The 26,629-nt window shown below is 43.0% G+C and overlaps 2 protein-coding genes across 2 annotated transcripts; both read right to left on the bottom strand.

The window, feature by feature from the left end:
• Window positions 1–289: 289 nt before the first annotated feature.
• On the bottom strand, window positions 290–13,720 carry MONOS_9841 (uncharacterized protein; the record flags this gene model as incomplete). The annotated part of the gene is made up of 5 exons (XM_067880377.1): window positions 290–1,334; window positions 1,422–4,280; window positions 4,408–9,168; window positions 9,298–12,912; window positions 13,036–13,720. The coding sequence occupies 5 exons, from the start codon at window positions 13,718–13,720 to the stop codon at window positions 871–873; spliced, it is 12,384 nt and encodes a 4,127-aa protein (XP_067734584.1). The 3' UTR covers window positions 290–870.
• A 483-nt stretch (window positions 13,721–14,203) lies between these two features.
• On the bottom strand, window positions 14,204–26,545 carry MONOS_9840 (putative calcium/calmodulin-dependent protein kinase kinase 2; the record flags this gene model as incomplete). Its single annotated transcript, XM_067880376.1, has 9 exons — window positions 14,204–24,502; window positions 24,766–24,885; window positions 25,054–25,153; window positions 25,333–25,474; window positions 25,580–25,674; window positions 25,758–25,836; window positions 25,904–26,011; window positions 26,071–26,172; window positions 26,275–26,545. 9 exons carry the CDS (start codon window positions 26,543–26,545, stop codon window positions 14,525–14,527), a joined length of 10,995 nt encoding a protein of 3,664 aa, XP_067734583.1. The 3' UTR covers window positions 14,204–14,524.
• Window positions 26,546–26,629: the final 84 nt, after the last annotated feature.

The raw sequence follows: 26,629 nt of genomic DNA, 5'->3' as shown, positions 1-26,629 counted from the left end.
TAAGTTGATTTTATTTTTTTGTAATCACTTTTCAATAATTTTATGTACTCGAAAATATATTTCAAAACTAGTTCTGACATATTTAACCATTTCAAGCGAGAAATGGTTTTTTAAAAATATCACAATTCGTAAAATATGAGATGAATAATGTGATTCTCGAAATTTTTTCCTTTTCATAAAACTAAGCTCATCAAATTTTTTATGGATGTTTCAACAGATATTTTTGAATAAAGAAAAAGAAATAAGCATTGTGTCATATTGTATTTGAAGCCAAAATTAAAAATATTAATTTTTCAAAAATTCTTCCAAAACCTAAAATAGAAAATTTCTTTTTGAAAATTTCTTGATATGTTTCATTTTCACTTATCCTTTCTTTCTTTCTTTCTTTTTCTTTTCTTTTCATAACTTTTCTTTTCTTTTCTTTTCTTTTCTTTTCTTTTCTTTTATTTTCTTTTTTTGTTGTTTTAATTTTTGAAAAGACAATAGACAAAATAGTATTTATATAAGTATAATAAATGAGTATGAAAATAATATTAACTGTGTATTTTTGAGAATCATTAAATCACATCTTTGACTGTCTTTATTAAAATTTGCAAAATTTCAGAATTCATTGGCCTTATCAATCTTTTTTTTTAAAAACCATACAATTTAAAAACATCAATCATGGCAAAAATTATTACTAAGATATTATGAAAATTTGCATTTAGCTCAAATTCAGATAATAGAACAGAAAATATGTTAATTTTTATTTTTTTTAAAATTGCAACCACAAAATTCAAACCTAAACATTATCAAAAAATCAAACAAATATAAGTTCAAAATTTAATTTATAACAAAAATAACTCAAACATAAAAAGAAAGAAAAACACCTCAAATTGCACATAGAAGAGCAACACATGGTGAAAAAGGAGTTATAAAATATTCATCTAGATTTGATCCGAGAATAGAAGCATCGTAATTAGATGTATGACTGTTACATGAAGAATATGCCCAGTCCATCCAAACACCATGGACAATATCATTTATTAAGGATAATTTGTTATCTGAAATATGCTTCAAGAACGAAAGAAATGGCTGGAAGTTGAGTGTTTCAAGCGAATGATTGGAGACTTGGCATTCGAATGACGAATTCTCAGTGTGTGTTGATCCATTGAACGAAGTCGTGCTTTCTGGTGTCGATGCAAGATAAATTGCAGATCTTGCACAATCAGCCAAAGTTTGCTCCGAATCAAAATCCATCCTATGCTCGTGAATGAACTTATAAAAACCGGACCCACGATGAATGCTGCTTGAAATTCGTTCACCAATTAGTGAGCTGATGCAATCCATGATAGCTGTAATAAATAACAAATTTCCATCGAACAAGTGAAAAAAAAAATAATATTAAGAGAAATTAGGAAAAATGGAAAATAATAACATACATGGAAGATCTGAATTGTCCATTGAAGTCAGAATCTCTATGCAAATCATCGCTCCGGAATGTGTAAGCAAACACTTAAACAAGACATCTTTTCTTTCAGGAGACAAAGAATTCAAAAAGTTGTAGAGATGTGATTTAAACAAGAATTTTATTCTTTCTGTTTGACAATTTACACTTTGTGATATTAGAGCATCAGCAAGCTTATTCTCCAGTTCAAAATTAGTGAGCACGAGCAAAATTGACAAGTATGTTATCTCCAGAGAATGCAGATCATTTGATATCAACACACTGTTTGCATCTATTATACACGCATCATCTTCCACCTTATCATTTTCAAAAGCAGATGGTGCTGATATCTCAAGCGGAATGCTCTCATCAAAAGGAGAGATTGTTTCGCTTTCAGGAAGCATCGACGACGGATCAGATGTTGACAGATGAGGCGACTGCTCAGTCTGTAAACAATTGCTCTCAAATGTTGATTCAGACTGGGTAATGTCCTGTTCTGATAGTTTCTCCGATGTGTCAGGAAATTCCAAAATTTCAGGACTCGTCACAATTTCACTTTGCCCACTTGCAATTTCACATTTTTCTGAGAGATCACTTGTTGGCATCGAAGCTTTGTATTTCGCAAAAACGGAGTGTGGCCAGTGGAAAATGAGCGGATACGGGCGAAGAGTTTGAGGGATGACAAAAGACCCGAATTCAATTGGCTTTTGCTTAACAAAGCCATTTGGCTCATGCAAATTGTAATTGCTTTCCTTGCACATGGATGATTCACATGCGCTATTCACCCACCAACTGGACACTTCGCCTGTGCTTTCGTTTATTCCAACTTCGCATATGTAAGATGCATTAAACAGAACGTGCCAGATGCTGTCAGCAAATCTGTCCCGCTTTTCGTTATCATCATGACGCAGCTTGCTTATAACTAACCCAACAACATTGTTCAAAACTGCTTTTTGCAATGGAATTATTGGAGAAATGGCAATTTCCTTCAAAACATCGAATGACTGCAGAACAACATTTGATAGATTCTCTTTCAGCTGTTCGCGAGTGTCTATTTCAGCCAACAGAAATCGGGAAAGCAAAGAAATTGGCGCTGTAAGAAACGAGAAAACAGCCGAATACGAAGACTTGGTAGAGCAATCAGTCTTGCCTGGACTTGAAGGCGATGACCCGAATGCTTTAGAAGATTCGAATTTGGCGAACAGCTGGTTAAGACCTGATTTGGCAGAAGAAGACATTGCCCCAAAAGAAGCAGCAGGATAAGTTGGCGAGTTCGATAAATTAGGAAAAGATTTGCGTGGTAGACATTTATCCATGTTGGGAATGAAAGTCTTTAGTCTCACTTCAAGAGACCTGACAATAAAAGATATGTTGCTGATGAAATCATTTGAAGAAAACAAATTTACCCCTTCTGGATGCAGCGTGCAGCCAAAAGGCTGGAGATTGTCTGCATCGCTGGCATAAGCAGAGCCAGGCTGGCAGAAGTCAGAGGACACAGACAGATAAAGAGACAAGTCGTGATGAATAATGTAAAGAAGATGAGTGTGAAGAACTGAGATTGAATGGATAAGAAGCTTCAGCATTTCAGTGAGAGACGAACAGAACAAATGGGCAAAAGGAGAAGGCGATGAAGAACAATTGAAGATCAGGAGATGAGTCAAAGGCGCTCCCGTTTCTTCAATCTTTCTCAACAAAGACGAGCACAGCAGGCAAATAAATCCAACCATAAGCACTCGATCATCTAAACTGAGCTGGCGATGATTAAGGAAAGAGATGTAGAGCAGTTGACGATACAGCAAAGAACGCTGATAAAGTGCATTTGAGAACTCGTCCGAAGGAAGAACAAACAATGGAGGGCATGTTATTTTCCCTGTAAAAGGCTCCATTTTATCATTTTTGTTAGCTTTCTGTGATATCGCTTGCTTTGCACGAGAAAAAGGAGATAGATATTGATAGAAGCTCAGCTTTGGAGGTGATGGTTTGTTGTCATCAGCAACTACAAAAGTTGTTTCTTCGTCAAATGACACATTGCCACACTCATCCACCCCGTCACCCCGATCGACATACAAATCGACAATTGATTGCTCAAACTGCCCATCTTCAGTGGATGCTCCGTCCTCTTCATTGCCTAAATCGCTCTGCCCAGTTTTTTCTGATTGTATTTTCATACGCTCTCTCAAAGTTGCGACAAGTTCGACCTGAACCAACTCTTTCCTTTTCTGCTCCATCTGAATAAGCGATGCAGAGAAGTGAGAATTTGGGGGAGGAGGAACGGATAAAGTGCAATGCTGTTCGTTGCAAACAACTGAGTCATGCATTGTTTGTAAAGTTGACAATGACTTTGCAGAAATGCAATCAGAAGAATGCATATGAATTGCACTTCCCTTTCCATCCTGAGCAAAACGGTTGTTTAAAATCAGTTGCTTCTTTGTTGAGCCAAATTGCGCATTAATTCTGTCTTCTTTCTCCGTAAACAGATGATTAAAGAGGATAAAAACTTGCAGAAGGGATGGAAACAGAGAAAGAACGGAACATTGAGGAAGTTCTGAAGCAGATGCAGAAAAAGATGAAAAAGATGATGATGATGAAGAATAAAAAGAATTTGTTAGGGAGAAATTCTGAGACATCAACATTTTATTCTGTTGTGAAGAAGACGCAGAAGGTGAAGAATTTTGAGTGGATGTTGATTGAACATAGAAGGATGCATTAGGATTGAAGCTTGAAGATGGCTTATCTTGATGAAACGAAGACATGCTCTGAGTAGAATTCAGAGAAAATACGGAAGATTCTGATACTTCGTCCAAAGTTGAGCACAAAAGGCAGAAAATCTTCAAGCTTAGACGCAGAATATCATCTAAATGAGTGATAAATAGAGAGAGAAAAAGATAAATAAAAAGAATGTCATAAACAATTATGTAATGAATTATATAAAAACAATATAAAATATGAAAAGAAAATCAAAGAAATAAACGTAATCATACAAATAGGAGTATATTCAGTGTCTCCGTCTTTTAATCTCGAATTAATACCAAAGGTGTCAATATTAAGTGCTGCTTTCTTCTTCGTTTTGCCATCCATCAGATCGCTCAAATTCTTCATTTCCCTTTGCTTCATCTTCTTCCAAGCCTTCTGCTCTTTCTTTCTCAGCTTCTCCGCTTTCTTCTGCTGTTTTGGATCCAAAACTTTGTCTTCTGCCTCACTTTGCTGTTTTGCTGATTGCGAAGCAGAATTCTCAATCTTTTGGGAAGTTGCATATGTTAAGCCCCACTGTATAGTTGCACCTTGGTTCCTTTCTCTTTCCTCTTTAATTAACTGCTTCAAATCATTGCTATAGATTATTTCAGCTTGATTCACATTTTTTTGCTCAGAAGGGCTTATCCCGCAAACAGGAGATGCTGAAACAGGAGTTGCTGGAACTGGAGACGGAGACAACTGGGGAGAAGGCATTGGAGAATAAAAACTCAGTTGTTTGTCATCGCCGTATCCAGAGAAGTCTGCAGTCTGCTCCAATGGATGCATCTCCTGCTGGGGCATGATAAGGAAGCTTTTGAGATTGTTAGATAAAGAATTCGAAGAAGATGCAGGAGCAGATGCTGAGGCAGAGGCAGAGGCAGAGGCAGAGGCAGAAGCAGAAGCGGAAACAGAAGAAGAAGAAGATGAATTGTTTTGAAGAGGAGAATAATCACACATGCCAGGAATGCCCAAGGAAGAAGATAGTTGACTAACTTGTGTTGGAAGCATCTGATCTGACTGGAAAGAGATACCATCTTTGCTGAACGGAACTTGCTGAACGGGGAAAGGTGATGGAGAAAGCGTAAATGATGTTTCTGTGTCCAAAATCTGCGAGTCTGGCGAGACTGTGGCAGCAGCACTGAGCGGTGAAGACTGATCGTCTGAAGAGACAGTCGAGAATGGAGGCGAGGGATGGGACAGGCTCTCAGGCACAGCAGAAGACAAAGACTCTTTCGGCTGCATTTGGCGAGGCAGCGGGCGATGAACAAAAGGAGACTGCTGAGTTTTACCTGAATCGAATCCGCTGTGTGGTGGATATCTGAAATACCTGTCCCATTCGTCTTGTTCCTGCTTTGTCGGAGGCTCTGTGTTTTGAGTGATGAGCTTTGGAGGAGTCGCAAGCTCAGACGGAGGCTTTGTGAAATACGCGTCCCACTGGGCTTTTTCTTCTGTTGTCACAGGTGAAGGAGTTCTGTATAGCGATTGAGAGGAATATGGAGAATGGACAAGGACACTGACTTCTGGAAGTGCTGAAGAAGAATCATCTCCTTTCAAAGAAGTTTGGCCAGGGGAGACTGCGCTTGAAGGTATGAGAGAATTATTTATAGCAGCTGTTCCATTGGAGCTTTCAGAACATTCATTTGATGTGGACAACAAATCAGCCGATGAATGATTCGTCAGAGAAGAAGAAACACCAGATGTTTGTGGGTGCAAAGTATCAACTGAGGCAGAGTCAGAAGAATTTGATGATGAAGGCTTGGCTGCAAGTGCTTCACTTGATGAAGAGTTATTTTGTTTAGCTTGAGATGCATAAAACATTTGATCATAATGGAATTTGTCCTCTTCTTTCACAAAGAAATTGCGAATCTTTTGCTCATTTTCCACACTTTTTCTGCATTTTTCTGCATTGAGTTCATCTATCTGAAGCTTGCTTAATTCAACATCACCAACGTCTTGGCTATTAATAAAGCTGTGGAGCAATGCATCCCCATATTGCTCTGCCTCATCTCTTTCAGTATTCCACATGTTGATGTCGTTGTCATCACCTTTGTCAATTCCCAGAACACTTTTCCATTTCTGGCTGTTAAACGAAGCTGTGTGATTTCTCCATTGATATTGAATACGAATTTCATTTGATTTCAGCTGCTCTGTTTCATCAACAGCCAGCTTCTTCTGCTGCTCCTCGAACAAACTCCTCTGCTTTTCTTCTTCCAGCTGGCTGTCGTCAATATTTTCTGAAGCTGCTGCCAAAAGATCCAACCTTCTCTTCTTCTTCTTCTTCTTTTTCTTCTCATTGTCTTTCACTTCCTCTGAATTATTTGCTTGTTCTGTCTTTTCGATGATATCCTGCATTTTTTTCATTTGCCTTCTCTCTTTCAGATATGCTCTGGCCCTCGTCCTGTTTGTCTCTGCTTCCATCTCATCTGAGAGTAATTCTCTCTTCTGCTTCATAATCAGCCACGTCGAAGCAAAAAATGGATTGGCAGTGTAAAATTCATATGAACTGCAACGCTCATCAGGAAGACGCAACTGACTGAAGGAGCGGAGTGCATAAGGAACATACTGCTGCGAATACAGGCGATGCAGCACACAGCGACGGGAGAATTCGACATATGCCACAAGAAGAGACGGCACAATATGAGGAGGTAGACGAGTGAGCATCAACGGAGATGTTGTTAGACAGATATTTCGTGCCTGGCTTGTGAATGAATCAGCAGAAAAGTGCGAATATGTTGACAGTTGGCTGTTGCTAAGTGCGTAGGAAGCGAAAAGCGGATGTGTCGTTGCAAACCGCTTGTGCGAAAGATTCTTTGATGCAATAGAATTGGCTTTCTGCTTGTCAACCATGTGGAAGTTACCATCATTCACTGAAATATTCTCAGACATTTGTACACCTTGCAATTTTTGTGAATATGAAGAATTTGTATAAGCTGCAGGTACAACAGGTGCTGAAGAAGACAACGGTGCGAGCTGAACAACATCTTCGTCCGACTCTTCCTCTTCCAAGTTATCTGGAAGGTGGGTCTTTTCCTTCCCGTATTTTGCCTCGATCAACGTAGAAACAGCCAGAGACTCCTTCTCAAATGTGTCGAAGAACGAATCAGGCTTAATTCTCAATGCAGAATTAGCAGCTGATGATTTGACAGAAGCCGACGAGGGATATTTTGAACGATATTGATTTCTCTTTTCAGTGATGTTAAAGAAAGCAGCATCCTCGTCATCCTCTTCTTCATCTGACAGAAGATACGCTGGCTCTTCACAACCCAATGAAGAGTCAGTGTCGCTTTCAGCCTGCAGCTGTATTGCATCACTGACATATTCACTTTCGCTGCTTGTTTCATCTTCCTTGGAAATTTTGTCAGATTTGTCTCTCTCTGCAACTCCTATCTGAGTGTCAGAGATTGAATGTTTTTCTTTGAGCTTGTTGATTCCTCTTGTCTTTTTGGTATGACTTGTTTTTTCTTTTGACAAAATTTCCTGCTGAATAACTTCGAAATGCTGCTCTGCGTATGGCAACGATGCCATGAAGAGCAGAAAAGTCGGATAGAATTTGCTCAATTTCATTAAATTCGCTTCATCGTCTTCTATTTTTTGATCTTTTTGTGGAATATTTAACCGTTCAGGCTCTAACTGAACAGTTGCTTGTATGCTGCTTGTCTTTTCGCTTGAAGAGGAGTCTCTTGGTTTAAGAGTAAAAGTCTGATTAATTTGATGTGACTCTAAAATTCTATTCTTTTTATCAAATGATTGCTGAGGCGATGCTGCTTCTCTTTGATTGCTTTCACAACGTGATTCATTCCATTGCAATAGAAAAGCAAACAAAGAAGCTAAAAGCCGCTGGAGAAAAGCCGGCTGGGTGATAAAGCGGGGTATGGAAACAGAAGCAAGAGGAAAAGGCAAAGCACCAAACGACAAAACGACTTTGAGAAGCAAAGAATAGAAGCCTGAATCAGATGAGCTGCTTGGAACTGAAGAAAGCAATCTGTCGAAGGAAGGAAGGAAAGATGGATGGAGCAGCGAGAAAGGGAGAAAGTTTGGAAAAGGAGAGAAAGAACGCATCTTGATCATGTCTAAGAGAATGTCATGAGGCTTTCGTTGGGTGCGATAAGGAATGACAGAAGAATAAGAAGAAAACGATTTGCTCGCTTGCTGAGAACTGTATCCAGGTGATCCTTTGTTCTCAGAATGCGACGACAAAGAACAGAGGAAATAGGAGGACAAAAGGAGATGCGGAACAAAATACGAAAGATGCAGATGTGATTGAGATGCCAATGTGAATGAATCCCATCTGCTAATACCAATTTGAGATCCATTTCCTTTCAGAGGCTTCGGAACAGCAACAGAAATCTGGAAAGCCAGGCCGAGCAGCGCAAACAGGCGGGAAAGCGAGTAAGCAGCGAGTGACTGTGTGGAGTTTGTGGGAAGCGATGTCTTTATACTCTGTTGAATGCGGACTTGTGCCAACTCAGTTGAAGAAGAAAGAGGAAGTTTTGATGCATCTGAGCGAGATGTACGAGAGGCGGATAAAACGTTGGCTCGAGATCTGGAATTTCTGGTAGAGGCACCAGTTAGAGAAGAAATACCGCTGTTAAGATGTGAAGGAGCAGAAAGCAATGGCGTTGATGTTGGCGCATGAAATATGCTTATTGAAGAAGAAGATGATGACGATGATGAAGCTGATGCACTTGCAGATCCAGCTGTTGATGTTTGTGTGTTTGTCTTCTTTTCTGGAAAGAGTGCTGACGATGCAGAGACACAAAGCTCGCTTCTTTCGACAGATGGCTTCACAATTTCCTTGTCAAACATATCTTCAAAGAGCAGTGCAAGTGTCAGGTTGCTCAGCAGAAGGTCAGAGAACGTTGTGATTGGAGAGGGATTGTGCTTCGAATAAGGAGGCTCCGAAGGCGGCTGGGGCATCTGCGAAATCACATGGCTCAGACGCTCAAATGACTGCTTGGCAAAATCGTGCATTGCTCCTTGCAGATTGTGGCGCTCTACAAAAGAAGGCGCTGAAGATAAAGAAAAGGAGATGTGAAAATTTCACATTCAGAAATTATAATAATAATAATAATTAATTAAAAGAAAGAAAATTAAATATAGAAGATGACAAAAGCGAATAACAACTATGAGCAGCACACCCAAACGGCTGAGCTTCTCCAAAAACAGGAACAGGATCCATTTGATGTCCAGTCCTTCGATCGGAATGAAAAGAGGCGATGTTTTGAGAATGTTGCACAGAGCAGAAGAAGAATAACTTTTGTATTTTTCAACAAAATGTTGATTGCTTTCAGATGATTGTGAATAGTCTTGTGAAACACTGTAATTGCTTTTTGGCACAAAAGAACGCTCAGAAATGTTGAATGTGGCGATGCTTTGCTGATTCGACAGAGGATGTGCCTCAAATGAATAGTCAGATGAGAAACTGGGCTTATAAGAAGCTGAAGGAGAATTCAACAGCGAAGAAGAAGAAGAAGCAGAAGCAGAAGCAATAGCTAAAGAAGAAGCTGGAGGAGAAGCAGCCCCAAATGACATATTTGAACTCGAAGCATCGCTTTGGCGCTGAGCTGCCGAAGATGAGCTCGAAGAAGCAGAATGAGGATTGAATGAAGGCTCGCCAATGGAAAAATAGAAATATGGATCGAGTGCAGGGCAGTCACCAAACACAGAAGACGGCATAAAAACACGGCCGAAACTGAAAGGCGAATAAGTCAAAGGTTCTTTGAGAGATTTTGGCGATGGAGAAGACGCTGGAGAGGATGAAAGAGAAGGAAGATCGGCAGAAGAAGCGAAAGTGCCACTTGTTTTGGCAGGTGACTGTGCGATTTCTTTGGCTGATTCTTTTTCTTGCTCTTCTTGTGTAAGCAACACTTTTGGTATATCATTCACTTCTCCTTCTTTGTTTCGTGTGCTTTCTTGTGAACATTTTTTGTTTTCTGAATGGCCAACTGATGTTGTAACTGCATTTGATCCTTTTGGTTCTGTTGCTTCTGTTGTTGTTGTTGCTGTTGCCATTGTCACAGCTGATGGATTAACTGCAACAGCTTCTGTTTGATTGCTCTGCTCAGAAGCTGGTGTTGCCGTTGTATTATTCGCTTTGTATTTATTTTTATCTGATTTATTTGCATTTTTTGAGTCCCCGCCTCGTTTGAACCAACCTGCAATAGTTCCTCCCCACGTGCTGCGTTTTGAAAAAGCCTCAGAATCTCCGGAGGATTTTCCTGCTTTTTCTTCCTGTGAACTCTCTTCTTGTTTGATGGATGGCTCTTCTTTTGTCTCAGAAGCTGTTTTTTGTGCCTCCATTGAAGATTCCTTTTCTTTCAATTCAACACCTTCACTTTGGTTATTTGGCTCTGTTTCCTTCTCCAATAGTTTGTTCGAAGGAGAAGGAGACGAAGAACTTGAAAAGTTGACAAAGACAGAAGAAGTCATCGGATTGAAGTTCGATGGGATGCTGTTGTTCAACAGATTCCTTATAAGCTCTGGCAGCGAAGCACAGCGATTGAGCGTCTCATTGAAAAATGAAAGAGAACGAGTTGTTTTGACATCGAAATCAGTTCTGGTTGAATCAGAACTGTTGTCAAAATTCAGTTTTGATCCTTCATCTTCTTTTCTTTCAAGGTGCTTTTTCTTTGAATTCATCATTTTTATTTTCATTTTGTCTTTTGGACTTCTAAATGCAGGGAGTGCTTCGTCATGAACAGATGTCAACAGATTGACAGCATCTATCTCTCTCTCAATGGCACACAGCCAGAAGAGAAGAAATGAGAACATTGAATGCGCCAGATGCAGAATCAGCGGTGTCAGCAGTAGTGAAGAACAAGACTCATGAGCCTTCGATGCATTTGTCCCAAGCGAATTCACTGAGCCATCAAAAATGTACTGTGCAATGTCAGACTTTCTGACGGCACATGCGCTGATATAGTCAGCAACACAGTCGATTGCTGAGGAGATGTCGAGATCGAAGTCTTGAAAAACAGAAAGAGAAGGAAAAGAAAAGAACACTGAAGAGAGCTGAAGAGGAAATGAATGCAATGTGCTGCTGTATGGAGTGGCAGCAGAGCCAGATGCAAGAGAAGCAGAGAGAGAAGAGGAGAAGAGCAAAGAAAGAGCGGAGAAAAGATGGTCAAGCTGAGCAGCAGAGAAGCGAATGGGGTGCAAGTGCTTGCGTTGCGATGGGGTGAAGATGGAGGAAGAAAGGGCAGATGCAGCTGAATGAGAGGTGAGATAGCGAGCTGAATCAAAAGCAGACGAGAACGAAGAAGTCGAATTCAGAGAAGAGGAAGATGCAGTTGGTGACGATAATGACTGAGATGCTGATTCAATGTATGATGACAGAAAAGGCGAGTCTGTCGAAACATCAACTGGAGCTTCTTCTGTCTTGGTGTCTTCTTGAGGAATCTGTTCATCTTCCTCTGAAGACGACACATCACAGTAATTCGACAAGTTTTCCCCTTTCACAATCATTTTTTTGACTTTTGCGATCTTTCTTTCTTTGCGAGCAACAATCAAATGCTCCCTCTTCAGCCTTGCTTGCTCATCTCCTTCAATCAGATGCTGTGCCTCTCTCAGCGAAACAAGGCGAGCCGATGGATAAACCGTCTTTTCAATCCAGTCATCGCTCTCTTCGCTCTCTTCACTCACAGCTGAATAGTCACTTTGTGCAAGTGAGTTATCTGCCTTTGCATGCTGCTCTTGTTCGCTTGTGTTTTCTTCAGAGGCTGTTGGATGCAATGGCACAGGGTTGATGAAGTATGGATGTGGTGGATTCGATTCAAGAGCTATCTTTTTCGTTCTGCTCTGTTTGTTTTCAAACTCACTTCTTTTTTCATTTGTCTTATACTTTTCCTTTTCTTTTTCCTTTTCTTTCACCTTCTCTTTCTCCTTCTTTTTCTCACTGCTCTGCCTCTGTGCTATCTTGTTATCAGCCACTTTCGCTGATCCACCATTTCTTTTCTTCTGCTGTTCAATCAACTTCCTTCCACTCAAAATGCTGCGTTGTGTGCCTCCAGTGCATATGCACCCTTCTTCCACAACGCCCCTTCGCTTTCTGATCGACGTGATCGCAATGAAAGGCATCGACACTGTGTGTGGCAGAGCAGTCCACAGAAGCCGCTTGGTCGATTGGAGAAAAGAAGAAGTGCGGCTTTTCTTCACTAAAAGCGCTGTCTTCTGAGAGTCTTCTTCTGCATAATGAAGTTTGTCGTTTCTTCTGTCCAATCCGCTTGATTCGTCGCTCAGCTCTGAGTTCAGCGATGTCCTCTCAGCTCTTGCTAACAAGAACAGCAGCGGAACAGCAAATCCTTGAGCAGCCAGTCTGTCTCTTCCGCTGTCTGTCCAGCAGAGGCGATGGAGGCATTCAAGAGCGCTGATGCGGACATCGACACTAAGAGAAGAGTAAGATGTTTGACGACGAGGCAGGCCGGTTAAGGAATTGTTGAGTGACGGATATTGCGAGGTGAATGAGGAGGAAACGAAGGAAGATGAAGTTGCGTATGACAAGAAGGAAGAAGAAGAAGAAGAAGCAGAAGAGGATGGCGATGGAGAAGATGAAGGTGATGGTGTTGCAGAAGAGGGATATGTTGTGGATATGAGGTTGATGAGCGATGCAGCAGCGACAGGAAGAAGCTGAGTTGTGAGGGATGATGTGGGCGATGATACAGCTGCAAACAAAGCATATGGAGTGCGAAGGAGCAATGTCAGCAACAGAACAGAAGGCTCCATCAACGAAAGGTCGAGCTTTGGCGAGGCCCATTCTTCAGCAATTAGAGGAGAAATAACACAAAATCGTTCAAATCGTGTAAATTATATTTGAAAACGCAACAAACAAATGAATAAATAAAACATAATAATAATATTATAAAATAAATGACATTTACCATTTGATGCTTGAAGAATTTCTTCAGCCTTGCTGATGTCTCTGAGATCGTCTTCGTAGCGCCACTTGATTCGTTTGAATGCCAAATTCGAATTCGTCTCGTTTTCATTCAATCTTTGGACTCTGTCTCTTCTTTCCTGTCTGCGCAGTTTAAGCAGCCTCTGAGCAGACTGCAAGCTCACAGGCTGCATCGGGCTAAAATGCGCAACCCAAAGAAGAGCAAGAATCAAAATTCCGCTTTTCACAAAATGCTCCACAATGATATTTTCAGCAGTTACAGGGAAACATCCACATGGTTGGTTGACGACATGACCGTTATCAATGTTTGATGAATTTCGATTATTAGTTCCCATCAAATTTTCTTTCGTTTGAGAAATCGGGCGAACTGGTGCTTTCAATTCTGGTACAACTTGATTTGCAAATGATGTTTGATCCGAACCCGCAGATGTGTAATGGTGAACGAACGATTCATGATAAATCAAGCAGTTAATGAGAGATATTGTAACACGATTTAAAATAAGTTCTGGATGGACACTGCAGGACTGAATGTGACTTTCATGGAGCTTGAAGCAGCGAGGAAGAAAAGATAATGAAAATTGCTTCAAAGAAGGATGCGAAAATGAAGCATATGCCAATATTGACAATCTTTTTCTTATCAATTCTTTTAAATCATCTGACGAATACATATCAGGATCTAACGAAAATATAATTATAGGGGAAAATAAAAAATTATAAACTGATAAAAATTTCTTCAAACGATAAAGTGCAGAACAGCATTTACATGAATATTGGAACCTTTTTCCTGTATATCCAAATGGCTGAGGGATATCTTTATCAGAAAATACAACAAAACACTTATTGCAAATAGGAAGTCCACAATAATGACAGTTATAACGCTGAGTTATCCCAGGAATTGATATTGAAAATGATTTATCACAAATTGGGCAGATAGAAAAAATATCAGGCTGAACAATAGAAGCTTCATTAAGAATAAATGATCGAATGGGGTATGACACTGGGAGCGGAATTGCCACCAAATCTGGTGGGCGTAAGGATGACATAAAAATTTGAACAAATAATTATGGGCAGCAAATATTGTTCTGATGGATTTTCTTCATTCAATAGATAATTTTTTTCAAACTAAATAAAATGCCCGAAATAAAATATACCAAATATTGTTTCAATATTAAGCCTGCGTTTTATATAAATATAAAATAAAACAAAAATAATTTGAATAGAAAGAAACGAAAATAAGAGATATTTCACACAAAAAAAATATATCTCTCGAAACTACTAATTTGTGTCATATGTACAAAAAATTAATGCAAATTATCATAAAATGCTTGTAAAAATATTTTGATGAAAAATAAAATATTACCGAAATTACTAATTCCAATTAAAAAAACCACAAAAATAATTATCTTCATAAAAGAAGAATAAATTTGTCTTCAACTAAAAAAATAATCAAAAAATTCACAAAGGCTGTTCACCTAAAGGATAACACAGCAACCTGAAGCAGATGATTTCTTGGTATTATTATCATCATCATTCGCTTCGTTGTGATCCGAGTTATTTGTGTTGTCTGGTTTTTGCGTGTCTGCCTGTATAGCTGGAGTGTCATCTGCATTCCGTGAAGACAGCTGTTGGGTGTCTGATGGCAGAAGCAGCAGCGTTGTCTGAGAACGAGGCGACGGCGGCTGCTGCTGCTGAGGCATCAGTGCATCGAGATAGGAAGTGTAAGAGGAAGAGGAAGAGGAAGAAGAGGAAGAAGGCGCTGACTTGACAGAGGATGTGTAGATGTCAGGGGAGATGGGATCAGCTGGAAGTGCATAGCTGGACGACGCCACAGAAAGCTGTGTCATCTGAGAATTCGTCTGGGAATGTGTTGTATGTTCAGCATGTTCTGAGTGTTCTGAGTGGGTTTTCTGGTTGTTTGTCGCATTCAGCAGAGCAGTCGAGAGAGGAGAGTCTGTTTGTGTCTGTGTCGATGCTGTGGATGGGTCAGCGTGCACTTCAGAATCTTGCGAAGGCATCAGCGGTGATGAAGGCGAGGTCTGCTTCTGATTCGAATTCGCATTTGCATTCTGCTTCTTCTTCTGATTCATATTCAGATTCATCTTCATCTGCACAGGCGATGCATCAGAAGGTGAAAAGTCTGCTAGTCTTTCACTGTTCCCTTTCGGCTCAGAAAGAACTTCGTCTCTCAGTTTGTAAGCAGAGGCATCTGATTCTGAGTATGTTTTGACCAGCTGCTGGCGGATGGGGAGTGGAGGTGGTGTGTTCGTGGAAGAGTGTGAGAGGTCAGAGAAGAAATCAGAAGATTTTGTGGGTTCGAGTGCAGACTGCTGGTGGTGGCTGGATGAAGGAGAACCAGAAAGTGCAGAAAGAGCAGATATCATTGGAGAAGGGCTGGGTGTTGGGTGAGTGGTGAAAGGGGTGCCGGCAGGCGAGCACGATGGGCGGAAGGCAGACGGGATGGGCAGAGAAGGGTAGTCAGCAGAGCTTAGGGTGAGTGAAGACTCAGAGCCGTGTGTTTCGCTGGGGTGTGCAGAGAGGGTGCTCACATGAGATGCCAGCTGTGCTTGAGATGTTTGAGAGGCTTGAGAAGCCTGCGAATTCTGTGAATTCTGTGAAGTTTGAGAGGGAGAGGAAAGCATTGCAGTGAAGCTGGTTGTGTGTGATGAGCCAAACGAAGGAAGATTGTTTATGGACATTCCAGCAGAGCTGATGGGAGACGGCACAAAAAGAGAGAAGGTGGAGTTGTTTTCCTTGTCTGCAGATGGCACAGTTACTGTCAGTTCGTGTTTCTGTGACGAAGCAGATGTGCTTGACGCAACATTGTCCGAGCTTTCCTTTCTTTCTCCTTCTCTGCTGGAAGACGAGTCAGTGTCACTCCGCTGAGGAAGCGATGTGCAGCTTTTCGCACTGGAGAACACACTCTGCTGTGAGCTCATCGATCCTCCTCTGCTTCTACTTTCATTCTCTCCATCTGGTTGACGAAACATGTCCGTCGTCTTTCTTGTTTTGAGCGTGTCTGACGAAAACGAATGAGTAAACTGGGTTATTTTGCTGCCGGCTGGATGAGAACTTGAGGATTCTTGTTGCAGACACTCATCATTGTCTTGGAATGAATCGCATTCTTCCAATTTAATTGCCTCATCATTGTTGCTGTTTCGTTTGTTCTCAAATTTTTTGTTTTCAGAATCATCCAATTCTTCTAATTTCTGCTGATTTTTGTGCTGCAAATGCTGATTTTTTGGCTTGTTTGCGTGTTCTTCCCCTGTTTTCGACTTGCGTTTGAGAGAAGAACTGTCCTGCTGCAGATGCATAACAGCCACTTGTCTTCTGTTGAATGACGAAGACACCGTCATCTTTGTCTGTGCCTCGATGCTGTTGAATCCCAATGCCCCCTTCATCTCATCTCCCTTCGAAGCAAATGTCTGATCTCCTCCAGGCGATGTCTGAATAACCATGATTGGTGACAGATCCTGCAGCGTAATCAAACTGTGCTCATCCCCTTCTCCTTCTCCATCTCCGTCTCCATCGACTGTTGAGCGTGCTGTTGTACCCATTGTGTTTGAGCAGATGGATGAGTTTGCCACCGAAAAATCAGATGACGACGAAGAAGAGGAGGCGCTGGAAAGAGCAGAGACTGGGCGGGAGAGTGTGGAAGGATTGTTTGTGCGGGACGTGCAGGCGCTGTTGAACGACGTGGTATTTGTATTATTAGTGATATTAGTAGTATTTGTGATGTTTGTGGAGTTTGAACTTTCTCGAGGCATCTGAGCTGAGCGGGGCATGTTGAATGGCTGAGCGTCCAGCACATGTTCCAGCTGTGTCCGCACCGACGGAAGCAGCCCAGTCTGCGTGGTGAACACTGTTGTTGTTGGCGGGTCGCTGATTGTGGAAGAGAGGGAGTTCTGGTTGATGAACAGAGAAGGCGTGAGGCTCTGGCCGAAGTTGGAGTATGTGGACTGGGTGTCGTTGCGCTGCTCGACGGAAAGACGATGTGGTGTGGTGGCATTTCCTTGTGTCTCAGCCGTGTTGCTGGTGTTTTCATCGGCCAGAGAAAGGGTTGTGTTTTGAGTGTTTGGGAAGTCTGTTTCTATTGTAGAAACGCCAAGTGAAGAGGAAGAAGAAGAAGAAGAAGAGGAAGAGGAGGAAGAGGAAGATGTTGATGATTCTGTTGGATAGGAAGAAGACAAAGCCAAAAGAGATTTCTGTTTCTGATCTTCATTCTTTGAGTCTGCTGTTTGGGAGTGCGCCATCAGATAGCTTGAAGAGACTGATGAGTTTGGCAGTGGTGGGTGTGCTGTTTGATGCTGAGTGCAATAAGACGAAGAGAAAGAACGAGGAAGAGGAGGCAGCGAGGTGAATGGAGGAGAAGCAGAATGAACCTCCTTCTCATCTTGCATCTGGTGCTTTTGCTGTTGTTTCTCAGAGGATGATGAAGATTGTGATTGCTCATTGAAATTTGTGGGGGGAAATATAGAAGCTGAGTTGGGAGTGGTGGAAGAGGCGTTGTTAATGAAAGCGCCGAACGAAGAAGGAGGAAGCATTTGCTGTGCATTGTGCTGAGAAAGGCTGTCAGAAGTGCCCTGCTCAAACTCGATTGTGGAAGAAGGAGGAGACACGTAGCTGTCGCTTCCGCTTAAAAATGCAGCTGATTGAGGGGTCTGCAGCATTGTGGATGTTGTCATTGAGGAAGGTGTTGATTGAGCACTTGCTTTGTCTAGGAGATGTGATGATTGGTCAGTTAATCGCTCTTCATTGGAGGTCCCTTCTTTGATGTTTCCTTTTGATGCTGGTTTGTCCTGATTCAGAGGCAGAAACAAAAGCGATGGTGGAAGCAGATTCTGCCCCATATGATCTTTTGAGCGATGGGAATTAGAAGATGAAGAAGAGTAGGATTTCGTGATGTTGGCAGAATTAGAACGATTATTTAAGGACTTGTTGTTGCCATTGTTATTATAATTGTTGTTGTTGTCAATGATGTTCCGAGCATAATTAGACATCGAAATATCAGTCAGACTTTCTCCTTTGCTGTGCTCATCCATCAGCGATGAAGAATTCTTCGATAGAAGAGCAGAGGACGAGTTGCCAGACAGTCGCGAGGCGTGTGTCCTTGTCTCGTAGCAGTCAAAGGGCTGTTTGTCATGCAATGGCTGCTGTGTGGATTGTGAGTTGGATGATGACAGTTGTGTTGTCACATTCTTTTGGTTCTTTGTTGTTTGCTCGTTTGTCTTTTGCACTCCAGACGAGAGTTCTCCGTTCATCTGATTGAATGACTCGAAGCTCTGTCTGCTTTCAGAAGCATTCGAAGCATTCGAAACATTGAAATCTGTTGAAGGAACCCTCTGCAGAACAACATTGCCGAAGGAAGAAGTGGAAGATCCCATGTGCTTGCCATTGGGTGTGATCACAAGCGAAGGCTCCAGCTGCTTCAGAGAAGAAGAAGGATCAGGTGAAAGTGAAGAGTTTGATGAATGTGAAGGAAGAGGATGTGATTGAGGAATACTATTTGACACCTGGTAAGATGGCAGCAGCTCGGGAAACACAGCACACGGGTCGAGAATAACAGTAGATGACTCGTGGAACAATTTAGCTCTTCTTCCTTCTCCGCCTCCTTCGACGATCATCCACTCCTTCCGGTGCTTCTTGCCGAAGTCTCTGACGACTGACAGCTCTGTCTGGCTGGTGCTGTCCATGTCAGTCATCCCGTCCATCCCTTTAGCAAAGGTCACATCATCATCTTCGTCTTCATCGTCTTCATCGTCCTCATCCACATCCTCGTCTTCCTCTTCAGTAATGCCACCAGATTCGAAATGCGATCGGATCGCTTCTTCGTCTGCCAGATCTTCAAATACTTTTGCTGCCTCGTCATACACGTTGCCACAGAGCATCACACCTGGCCCATCTTCTCCTCTCTTTGGCTGGTTGTGTGTGTTGAGGATATCAGAAGAGGAAGAGGAAGAAGAGGAAGAGGAAGAAGAAGAAGAAGAAGATGATGATGATGATGATGATGATGAAGCAGAACCAGATGAGGAAGATGAGGAAGTCTGATGAGATGGAGAATGGAAAGAAGATGGAATCATCAGCAAGTTAATGTCTTTCAATGACATCTTCAGCTCATCCGCTTGGCTTCGTTTGCGTTCTAGTCTGCCATTTCCACTTCCATTTTGTTGCTTTTCATCAGTTTTTGTGGATTGATTATTGTCATTGGCCATCTCTTTCTCTGTCTTCTGATTCCAATTGTTATCCTTCACATTCTGTTTGTTTGCATCCCTGTCAGCTGCTTCTGCTGATTGAATATAAACAGAAGACTCGTCCGATGTGTGTGCAGAGGAAGTTGCTCCCAGAAAGATAGGCGACACCTGCAGTGCCAGTGGTCCAACAGCTCCAACAGCCTCAATCTCATCAAGTGACTCGTCTTTCACAAGATCTGCGCTCTCCTTTTGCTTCTTTTTGTTATTCAAATTGTTTCCATTTGGCAGATCTGAGCTGTAAATGGCTGTCTTTTGTGAGTGATTAGCCATTCCCTCTGGGTGCCCATGTGAATGCGCCTCAGACTGACTCTGTCTTCCCTCTGCACTCTTCTCCACACTCACCAGCTGCAGCCTTCCTGAGGTGGACTCGATGATCATCCTCCCTTCTCCACTCGCCCGCCTCGAACGCACCCCAAACGCTGTGCCGTCTTCCAGCTGCACTTCTGCCGTGTCTGCCAGCTTGTTCAGCTCTCCTTCGCCTTCAGAAATGCTCTCGTCTTCATCCAGCTCTTCGTCTTCATCTTCGTCTTCATCATTCTCCAGTGCTTCAATCGTGTCGCTTGATGAAAACGTGGTCGTGTGGTTCATAACGCTGTCTGCTGACACAATAAATAGCTCTCTTTTCATTTCTTCCTGCATCTTCTTCTGGAGTTCCTCTTGTGCCTCATTCCTACCAGCTTCTTTGGAAGCTTCCCTATTTTCTCCGATTTCTCCGATTTCTCCGCTTTTCTGCTCCTGCGGCTTTTCGTTGTCGATCATCCTCATCTCAATCTGCACCCAGTGCTGCTGGCGCTTCTTCCCTCTCCTCCTCTGCAGCCTCCCTTTGTTCCTCAGCCTCCTCCTCCTCTCTGCTTTGTCCTTCGCCCCGTCGCTCCGCTGCATCACAGACATCGCACTCAGCCCAGACATCACATCCATCTTGTCATCTCCTCCCAGCCCTTCTGAAAAACCCTCTAGATTGCTCATCACTTCGGACAGAGAGTCCAAATACTTCAGCTTCCTCTTCCTTGGTTTGAATGGCTTGAACGGCTTGATTTGTTTGATGGAGTCTGACTCTCGCTTTACCAATGAACACACCACTTTCTGCCCATCTTCAGCACATTTTGTGGTTTTGGCATCGATCAACTGCAGTCTGCTCATCCTCTCTTTCTTCTTCTCTTCTGTTTCAGCTTCAGAAAGTGATTTCTGATCAAAGTGGTGCTTAAACCCTCTGTCTGTGATGCATCTCCTCCCCTTTTCTGGTCTGATAAGCAGAAGCAGCTGCGGAATGATGTCTGTCCTTGCGATGCTCATCTTCTCTGACTCGCTCTCATTTAAGCTGCTCTTCTTCCTCTTCTCCAGCACATCCTGCACTTCTCTCTCAAACAATGCATTCCTCACTTTGTTGTCTGCCTGCATCTGCTCCTGCCGCAGCCTTCTCTCAAAATAGCGTCTTCCTCTGTCTTCAGACAGCACCTCCTCAATCATCAGCTCTGCACACCGGGTGCTCTGTGACATGGACTCATCGTGGAGCGACTGGGCAGTTGGGGAGAAGTTCGGGTGCAGCAGACGGGGAGAGAAGGAGATGACTGAGCAGGCAGAAGAGATGAGGGAAGGGGTGGAGGGGGAGGCTAGAGACATCTGGCTGAGCACTGAGGTGGAGGCGACAGTGGCAGCTGCAGAGGAAGGGGTGTTTGGGTCGAATGAATACGAAGGAGAGAGGAACTGGAAGGTGGTAAAGGAGACAGCTGAGGAAGGGGGCTGCTTGGTGAGCTGCTGCAGATCTGAGTGAGGGGAATGAGGAGAATGAGGCGACTGTGGTGAGTGCGGAGATGTCTGCCCCATCACTTTCTCCAGCTTCTCCTCAGAACCGTTGATGAGTATGTGAAGCGGGCTGCGTGGGTCAGATGTGACAGCCTCACACGACTGCGCCTTCTGCAGCGGAGGGATCGATTTGGCACAGAGGCTGGCGCTGCTGATGCTGCTGGGGTGAATTTGAGAGGATTTGAGGTCGCCAGTGGAAATGTGCTGGGCGGTGCTGGTGAACACTTTGTGGGAGACAGCCCTTGGGAAGACGAGGGGAAGGGCAAATGGAGATAAAGTCGGATGTTTTGGTAAGGATACAGTTAATTGTTTGGCAAGGGTGTTGACTTCAGGTTTCTCAGTTACAGCATCTGTGGTGTTGTTTGCCTTTGTGATTTTATTGCTTTCATTCTCTGCACTCGAACTCTGAGAAGAAGTCGACTTAGTTGAGCTGCCAGCAAAAGGCACTGGAGATTCAGTGATGGGAGACAGATGCTCTGAAGATGTAGGGGCGATAGAGACTCCAATGAGCATTTGGTCAAAGGGATCTTCGTTTGACGGGCTAAGCCCGTCAGATGTGGCAGAGAGAGAGAAAGAGAGGGGGGTCATCATCCCAGTCGCTGCGAGGGAAGAAGGCAAGGCTGGGTTGGTGGAGCCAGTGGTGACTGATGGAGGGATGGGCTGTGAGGGAGAGAGAGGGACAACTGCCTGGAAGGAGGAGAGGGTGATGGAGGGGATGGTGTGGCAGATGCCGTCGTTCTGGAGGGAGGTGGAGGTGACGAGAGATTCAGTGGGGGCAGGCTGTCTCAATTCGAGGGACTTCTGTGTGGCGAAGCCAGGGGCCTGAGGGGAGGAGAGGAGAGGAGGGTCAGTGGGAGTGAGAGAGAGGAAGTCTGGCTGCTCGTTGAGGAGGGCGGGGGAAGTGGCAGAAGGATGGATGATTTTGGCAGCTGGCTTAGGGTGTGGCTCGAAGATGGCTTCGGATGAGCAGGAAGGAGAGAGAGAGACGGAGGAGGAGGTTGTTGCGGTTGTGGTGGTGGAGGGTGGATTGGTTGGGGCAGATGAGACAAGTGGAGAAGAAGAGGAAGAGGAAGAAGAAGAGGAAGAGGAAGATGATGATGGTTGTGGTTGAGGTTGAGGTTGTGCAGACTGCAACGGGGGTGATGGAGATGGTGATGACTGAGAAGGAGAAGAAGAAGGAGAGGACGAAGGAGAGGGTGAAGGAGAGGGTGAAGGAGAAGGAGAAGGTTGTTTGACAGTTTCATGAAGTGGTGATTGTGCTTGAGTAGGATTGTTTCCTCTGTTCAGCTGAGACGAAGAGATGTATGAGAAGCTCTGGCTTGTCTGCAAGGGATGCTTGGCAGCTGCTGCTGCATTGGCGATTTGAGAAGCAGCAGAGCGTGTGATGGCAGACGATGATTGAGACTTCTTGGAGACGCGAGGAGGGACACGGGGACGGGATGAAGGGGAAGAAGAGGAGTTTGAAGTGGAGATGGAGGAAGGGGTGGTGCTTGTGGAAGAAGAAAAAGAGGAAGAGGAAGAGGAGGAAGAAATGTTTGGTGCAGTTGGGGTTGAATTGGAAGGAGATTGAAGTGATTGCGACGTGTGAGATGGCTGAGACTGAGAGAGAGGTGAAAATGTGGATTGATGAGATGAAGGCGCAGAAGAAGATGAAGATGAAGATGATGATGAGGAGGAGGAGGAAGGAGAAGAGGAAGAAGATGATGATGATGTGGCAGGCATGGCAGGAGAATGCGGCTGAGACTGAGTTGAAGTGATGGTGGTTGAAATGGTTGTTGTGTTTGAGGTGGACTGCGGAAGAGAAGGTGTGGGGGAGACAGAGAAAGGAGGGGCAGGGAGATACGAGGCACGCGAAGAAGAAGGAAGAGACGCAGCAGAAAGAGGAGAAGGAGGGCGGAAGGGGGCGAGGGGAGGGAGGATGATGTGTGGGGAGGGGATGGCGAGGGGGCGGGTGAAAGGCATCTGGAAGGTGTTTGTGGAAGGAAGGAGGAGCTGAACATTCTGCTGGCGTGTGTCTGAGTAGTTCTGCTGAGTCAGCTGCTGAAGTGAGTTTATCTGCTGCTGCAGTTGGATGATCGCCTGCTGCTGCTGTTGAATGATCCGCTCCTGCTCTTCGGTGCCGATGCGGCTCAGCCCAGATGAAGAGGAGGAGGAAGAGGAGGAAGAAGAGGAGGAGGAGGAAGAGGAAGAGGAAGAAGAAGAGGGAGGAGAGATGAGAGGGTAAGGATTCTGAGAGGCTGAGCGTACGTGAGGGAGAGAGGCAGGAGGGAGGAGAAGAGGGTTGTGGAGCTGCTGGCTGGAGACGAACTGAGGGAGAGAAGGAGACTGGAGAGAGAGGGAGATGGGGTTGCTGTGTGTGGAGGAGTGGATGGAATGAGCAGAATGGGCTGAGTGGACAGAAGGGAAAGGAGAGGGATCAGCAGAGTTGGAACGAGGGGTGGAGTGGAGGGGAAGAGAAAGAGGAGCACCACCACCACCACCACCAACAGAAGAAGAAGAAGAAGAAGAAGAAGGAATAGAAGGAGGTGGTGGGGACATGGGAGAGTGAGGGAGGTGGGGTGAAAGGATGAAAGAGGGAGAAGGGGAGGCGGGGCCAAGCGCATGCTGAGAGGTTTGGAGGGTGTTGGGGGAGACAGAAGAAGAGGAGAAGGCGTTCACAGAGGAAGAGGCAGAGGCTGAGGCTAAAGCAGAGGAAGAGCTGTCGTGATATGGCTGGTACTGGTTGGGAGAAAGGAGCTGGTTGCGTTGATAGATCTTATTTGAAGAAGAAGCAGAGGAAGAAGAAGAAGAAGAAGAAGAAGGCATTTGGTGTGAAGAAGAAGAAGAAGCTGACTGTCTATTGAGAGCCATCTGCTGCATCTGAGACAGCCTCTCTTCACTTGCTGACTTGATGCTCTCTTGGTCTCTCCCTCTCTTCCTCCTGGCTTCTCTGCTGCATTCAGGCATCCGCTCTATTTCTCCCCCTTTCTCTCTTTCTCTGTCTCTGTCTCTGTCTCTTTCTCTGTCTCTGTCTTTGTCTCTATCTCTTTCTCTATCCCTTTCTTTCCCTTTCTCCTTGTCTCTTTCTCTGTCTCTTTCTCTTTCTCTCCTTCTCTCCCTATCTCTTTCTCTCTCTCTTTCTCTATCTTTGGTGCTTCGTGACACAAACGGAGAAAAAGAGGCAGCGTGTGAGGATGAAGAAGAATTCGAAGAAGACGAAGAAGAAGCTGCAGCTGAAGAAGAAGAAGAAGAAGAAGAAGAAGAAGAAGTAGAAGAAGAGCGAAAAGTCTGTTGAGAAGGCAGGGCAGTGGCAGAAGAGGCGCCAGAGACAGCAGAGTGGATAGATTTGTGTGAAGAGGCAGACGTCACACGCTGTCTGGTGGCACTGGCCAGACGGTGCACTCGGAGCTTTAAGGAGGCCTGAGGAAATGGAGAGGAGAAGAGAGAGAGAGATAGAGAGATAGAGAGAGAAAGAAAGAAAGAGAGAGAGAAAGAGAGAGAGAAAGAAAGAGAAAGAGAGAGAGAGAGAGAGAGAGAAGAAGAAGAAGAAGAAGAAGAAGAAAGAAAGAAAGAAAGAAAATGAGAATGGAAAGTGAACAAAACAAATAAGAAAAGATGATGATACAGTGGGAAAATATGTATATATAAATCCAACGCAAAAAAACAAAGAGTCGAATGCAAACGATAAAATGGAATGCAGAAGTCTGAGTGACAGCGTGAGAGATGTCATCTTCAGCCACGTGGATGATGCTGTGTGCTGTTGGCAGAGGATCCATCCCATGTCGAGTCAGCCACACATCATTCTGAATGTGCATGTGAATGAATGGATAGATGAATGGATGAATATATTAATGGTTGAATAAATGAATGAATGAAAAAATAAATAAATAAATAAAATGAATATCCAAATAAATGAATAAATAAATAAATAAATAAATGAAAAGACCAATAGAATATTTCATTCATCAAACCTTCATCTCGTTGAGTGTTATGCGTGTGGAAGGGTTCTTGTCGAGGATTCGCCGAATGAATCGCTCCAAATCGGGAGAAACACGACGGGGCATCAGAAGGCTTAAAATGATAAGTGAGATAGAATTTCACAGATAGAGATATGAAAAACCAGTAAAAAAGGAGTTAGTATTCAAATAAATAAATAAATAAATTGTTTAAACATCAAAAAATATGAAACATTAAGTCACAAAAAATTAATAAATGATGAATGAATTCTCAACAATCAACCAGCAGCATACGGCTGTGATGCAATGAGATGGAAGGTGTGCTCAATGGTGCGTCCTTTGTATGGCGGCTGTCCGAAAATAAACATAAACAGAGTAACTCCCAATGCCCATATATCCACAGGCCTCCCAGCATAAGGGACCTGCCTCGATTTGACTGTGAAAAAGGAGGGAAGAAAAAAGAACGTTATCAGATTATAAAAAAAAAGAATATAACAAGAAAATGGCTGAGCATATGGAGAAGGCTGATATAATGGCAAACATGTGACTATTTCTGGAGCAAGAAAAGGTGGCGTCCCTCGTATTACTGTTGAACGATCATCGCCTCCGTTAAAGATCATTGAAACACCAAAATCACTAGCATCATTGAAATTACAAAAGAGTAAGAGAGATTAACTCAAGATGAAAAAAGTTTTAAGTATATGAAATCCGCATCAAACCATATTTTAAGAGTACCATCTGCTCCAATAAGAATATTGTCGGGCTTCAAATCATGATGAATGATTCCGTTATCATGACCTTTAATGTCAATCAAATAACAAAAGACAAAAACATAAATAAATGTTCAACTATGTTTGCTGCAAACAGTATTCAAGTCCCATTATGATATCGCGAACATATTTTCTTGCCACCTCTTCTGGGAGAGGTTTATCATGTCTTTTCATGCATGGGCCCCCAGGCAAATATTCCATAACTGATTTTGATGAATGTTAAAACTCTCAAATATTAAATCCATAAGCATCGATATCAAACCCAGATACAGATTTCCTGTCGCTGCATCATCTATAATTTCGAACAACTTCACAATATTTGGATGGTCGAGTTTTTTCATGATGGCAATTTCTCTCCTCAAATCTATATAGTGTATTATCAATAATTCAGAAAACAGTTATAATGAATGAGAAGGATTAACCAAAAAATTGATAATTTTATTAAAAAAATAAAAATAAAGAAAACCATCTAATACAGCTGCCGCTCCCTTCCCAGGTTTTTTGTTCATCAATTGCGATCTACTCATGACTTTCATTGCGACTTTTCTTCTTCCATTTGCTGTATCTCGGCAGAGAACAACATATCCATATGATCCTTCTCCAATCCTCTTAACGATCTCATACTGATTTATATATTCTTTTCCTGTACGTTTGTTAATGCGAAGTGAAGCTTTCTGAGATTCTAAAACACTATGTTCCGTGCGTGTAAGCACAGAAGAAGTGGAGTGAAGATCCATATCATTTTTATTATGGAAGTCTTATCGAGAAATTCAACTGCTTTTCGAAGTTTTGAGTTGTTTTTTCAAGAAAAGATAATTTCA

Source organism: Monocercomonoides exilis (genome assembly GCF_001643675.1).
Source record: "Monocercomonoides exilis strain PA203 chromosome Unknown scaffold4-2303458, whole genome shotgun sequence".
Classification (NCBI taxonomy): Eukaryota; Preaxostyla; order Oxymonadida; family Polymastigidae; genus Monocercomonoides; species Monocercomonoides exilis.
This window is presented reverse-complemented; position numbering and strand designations above follow the sequence as displayed.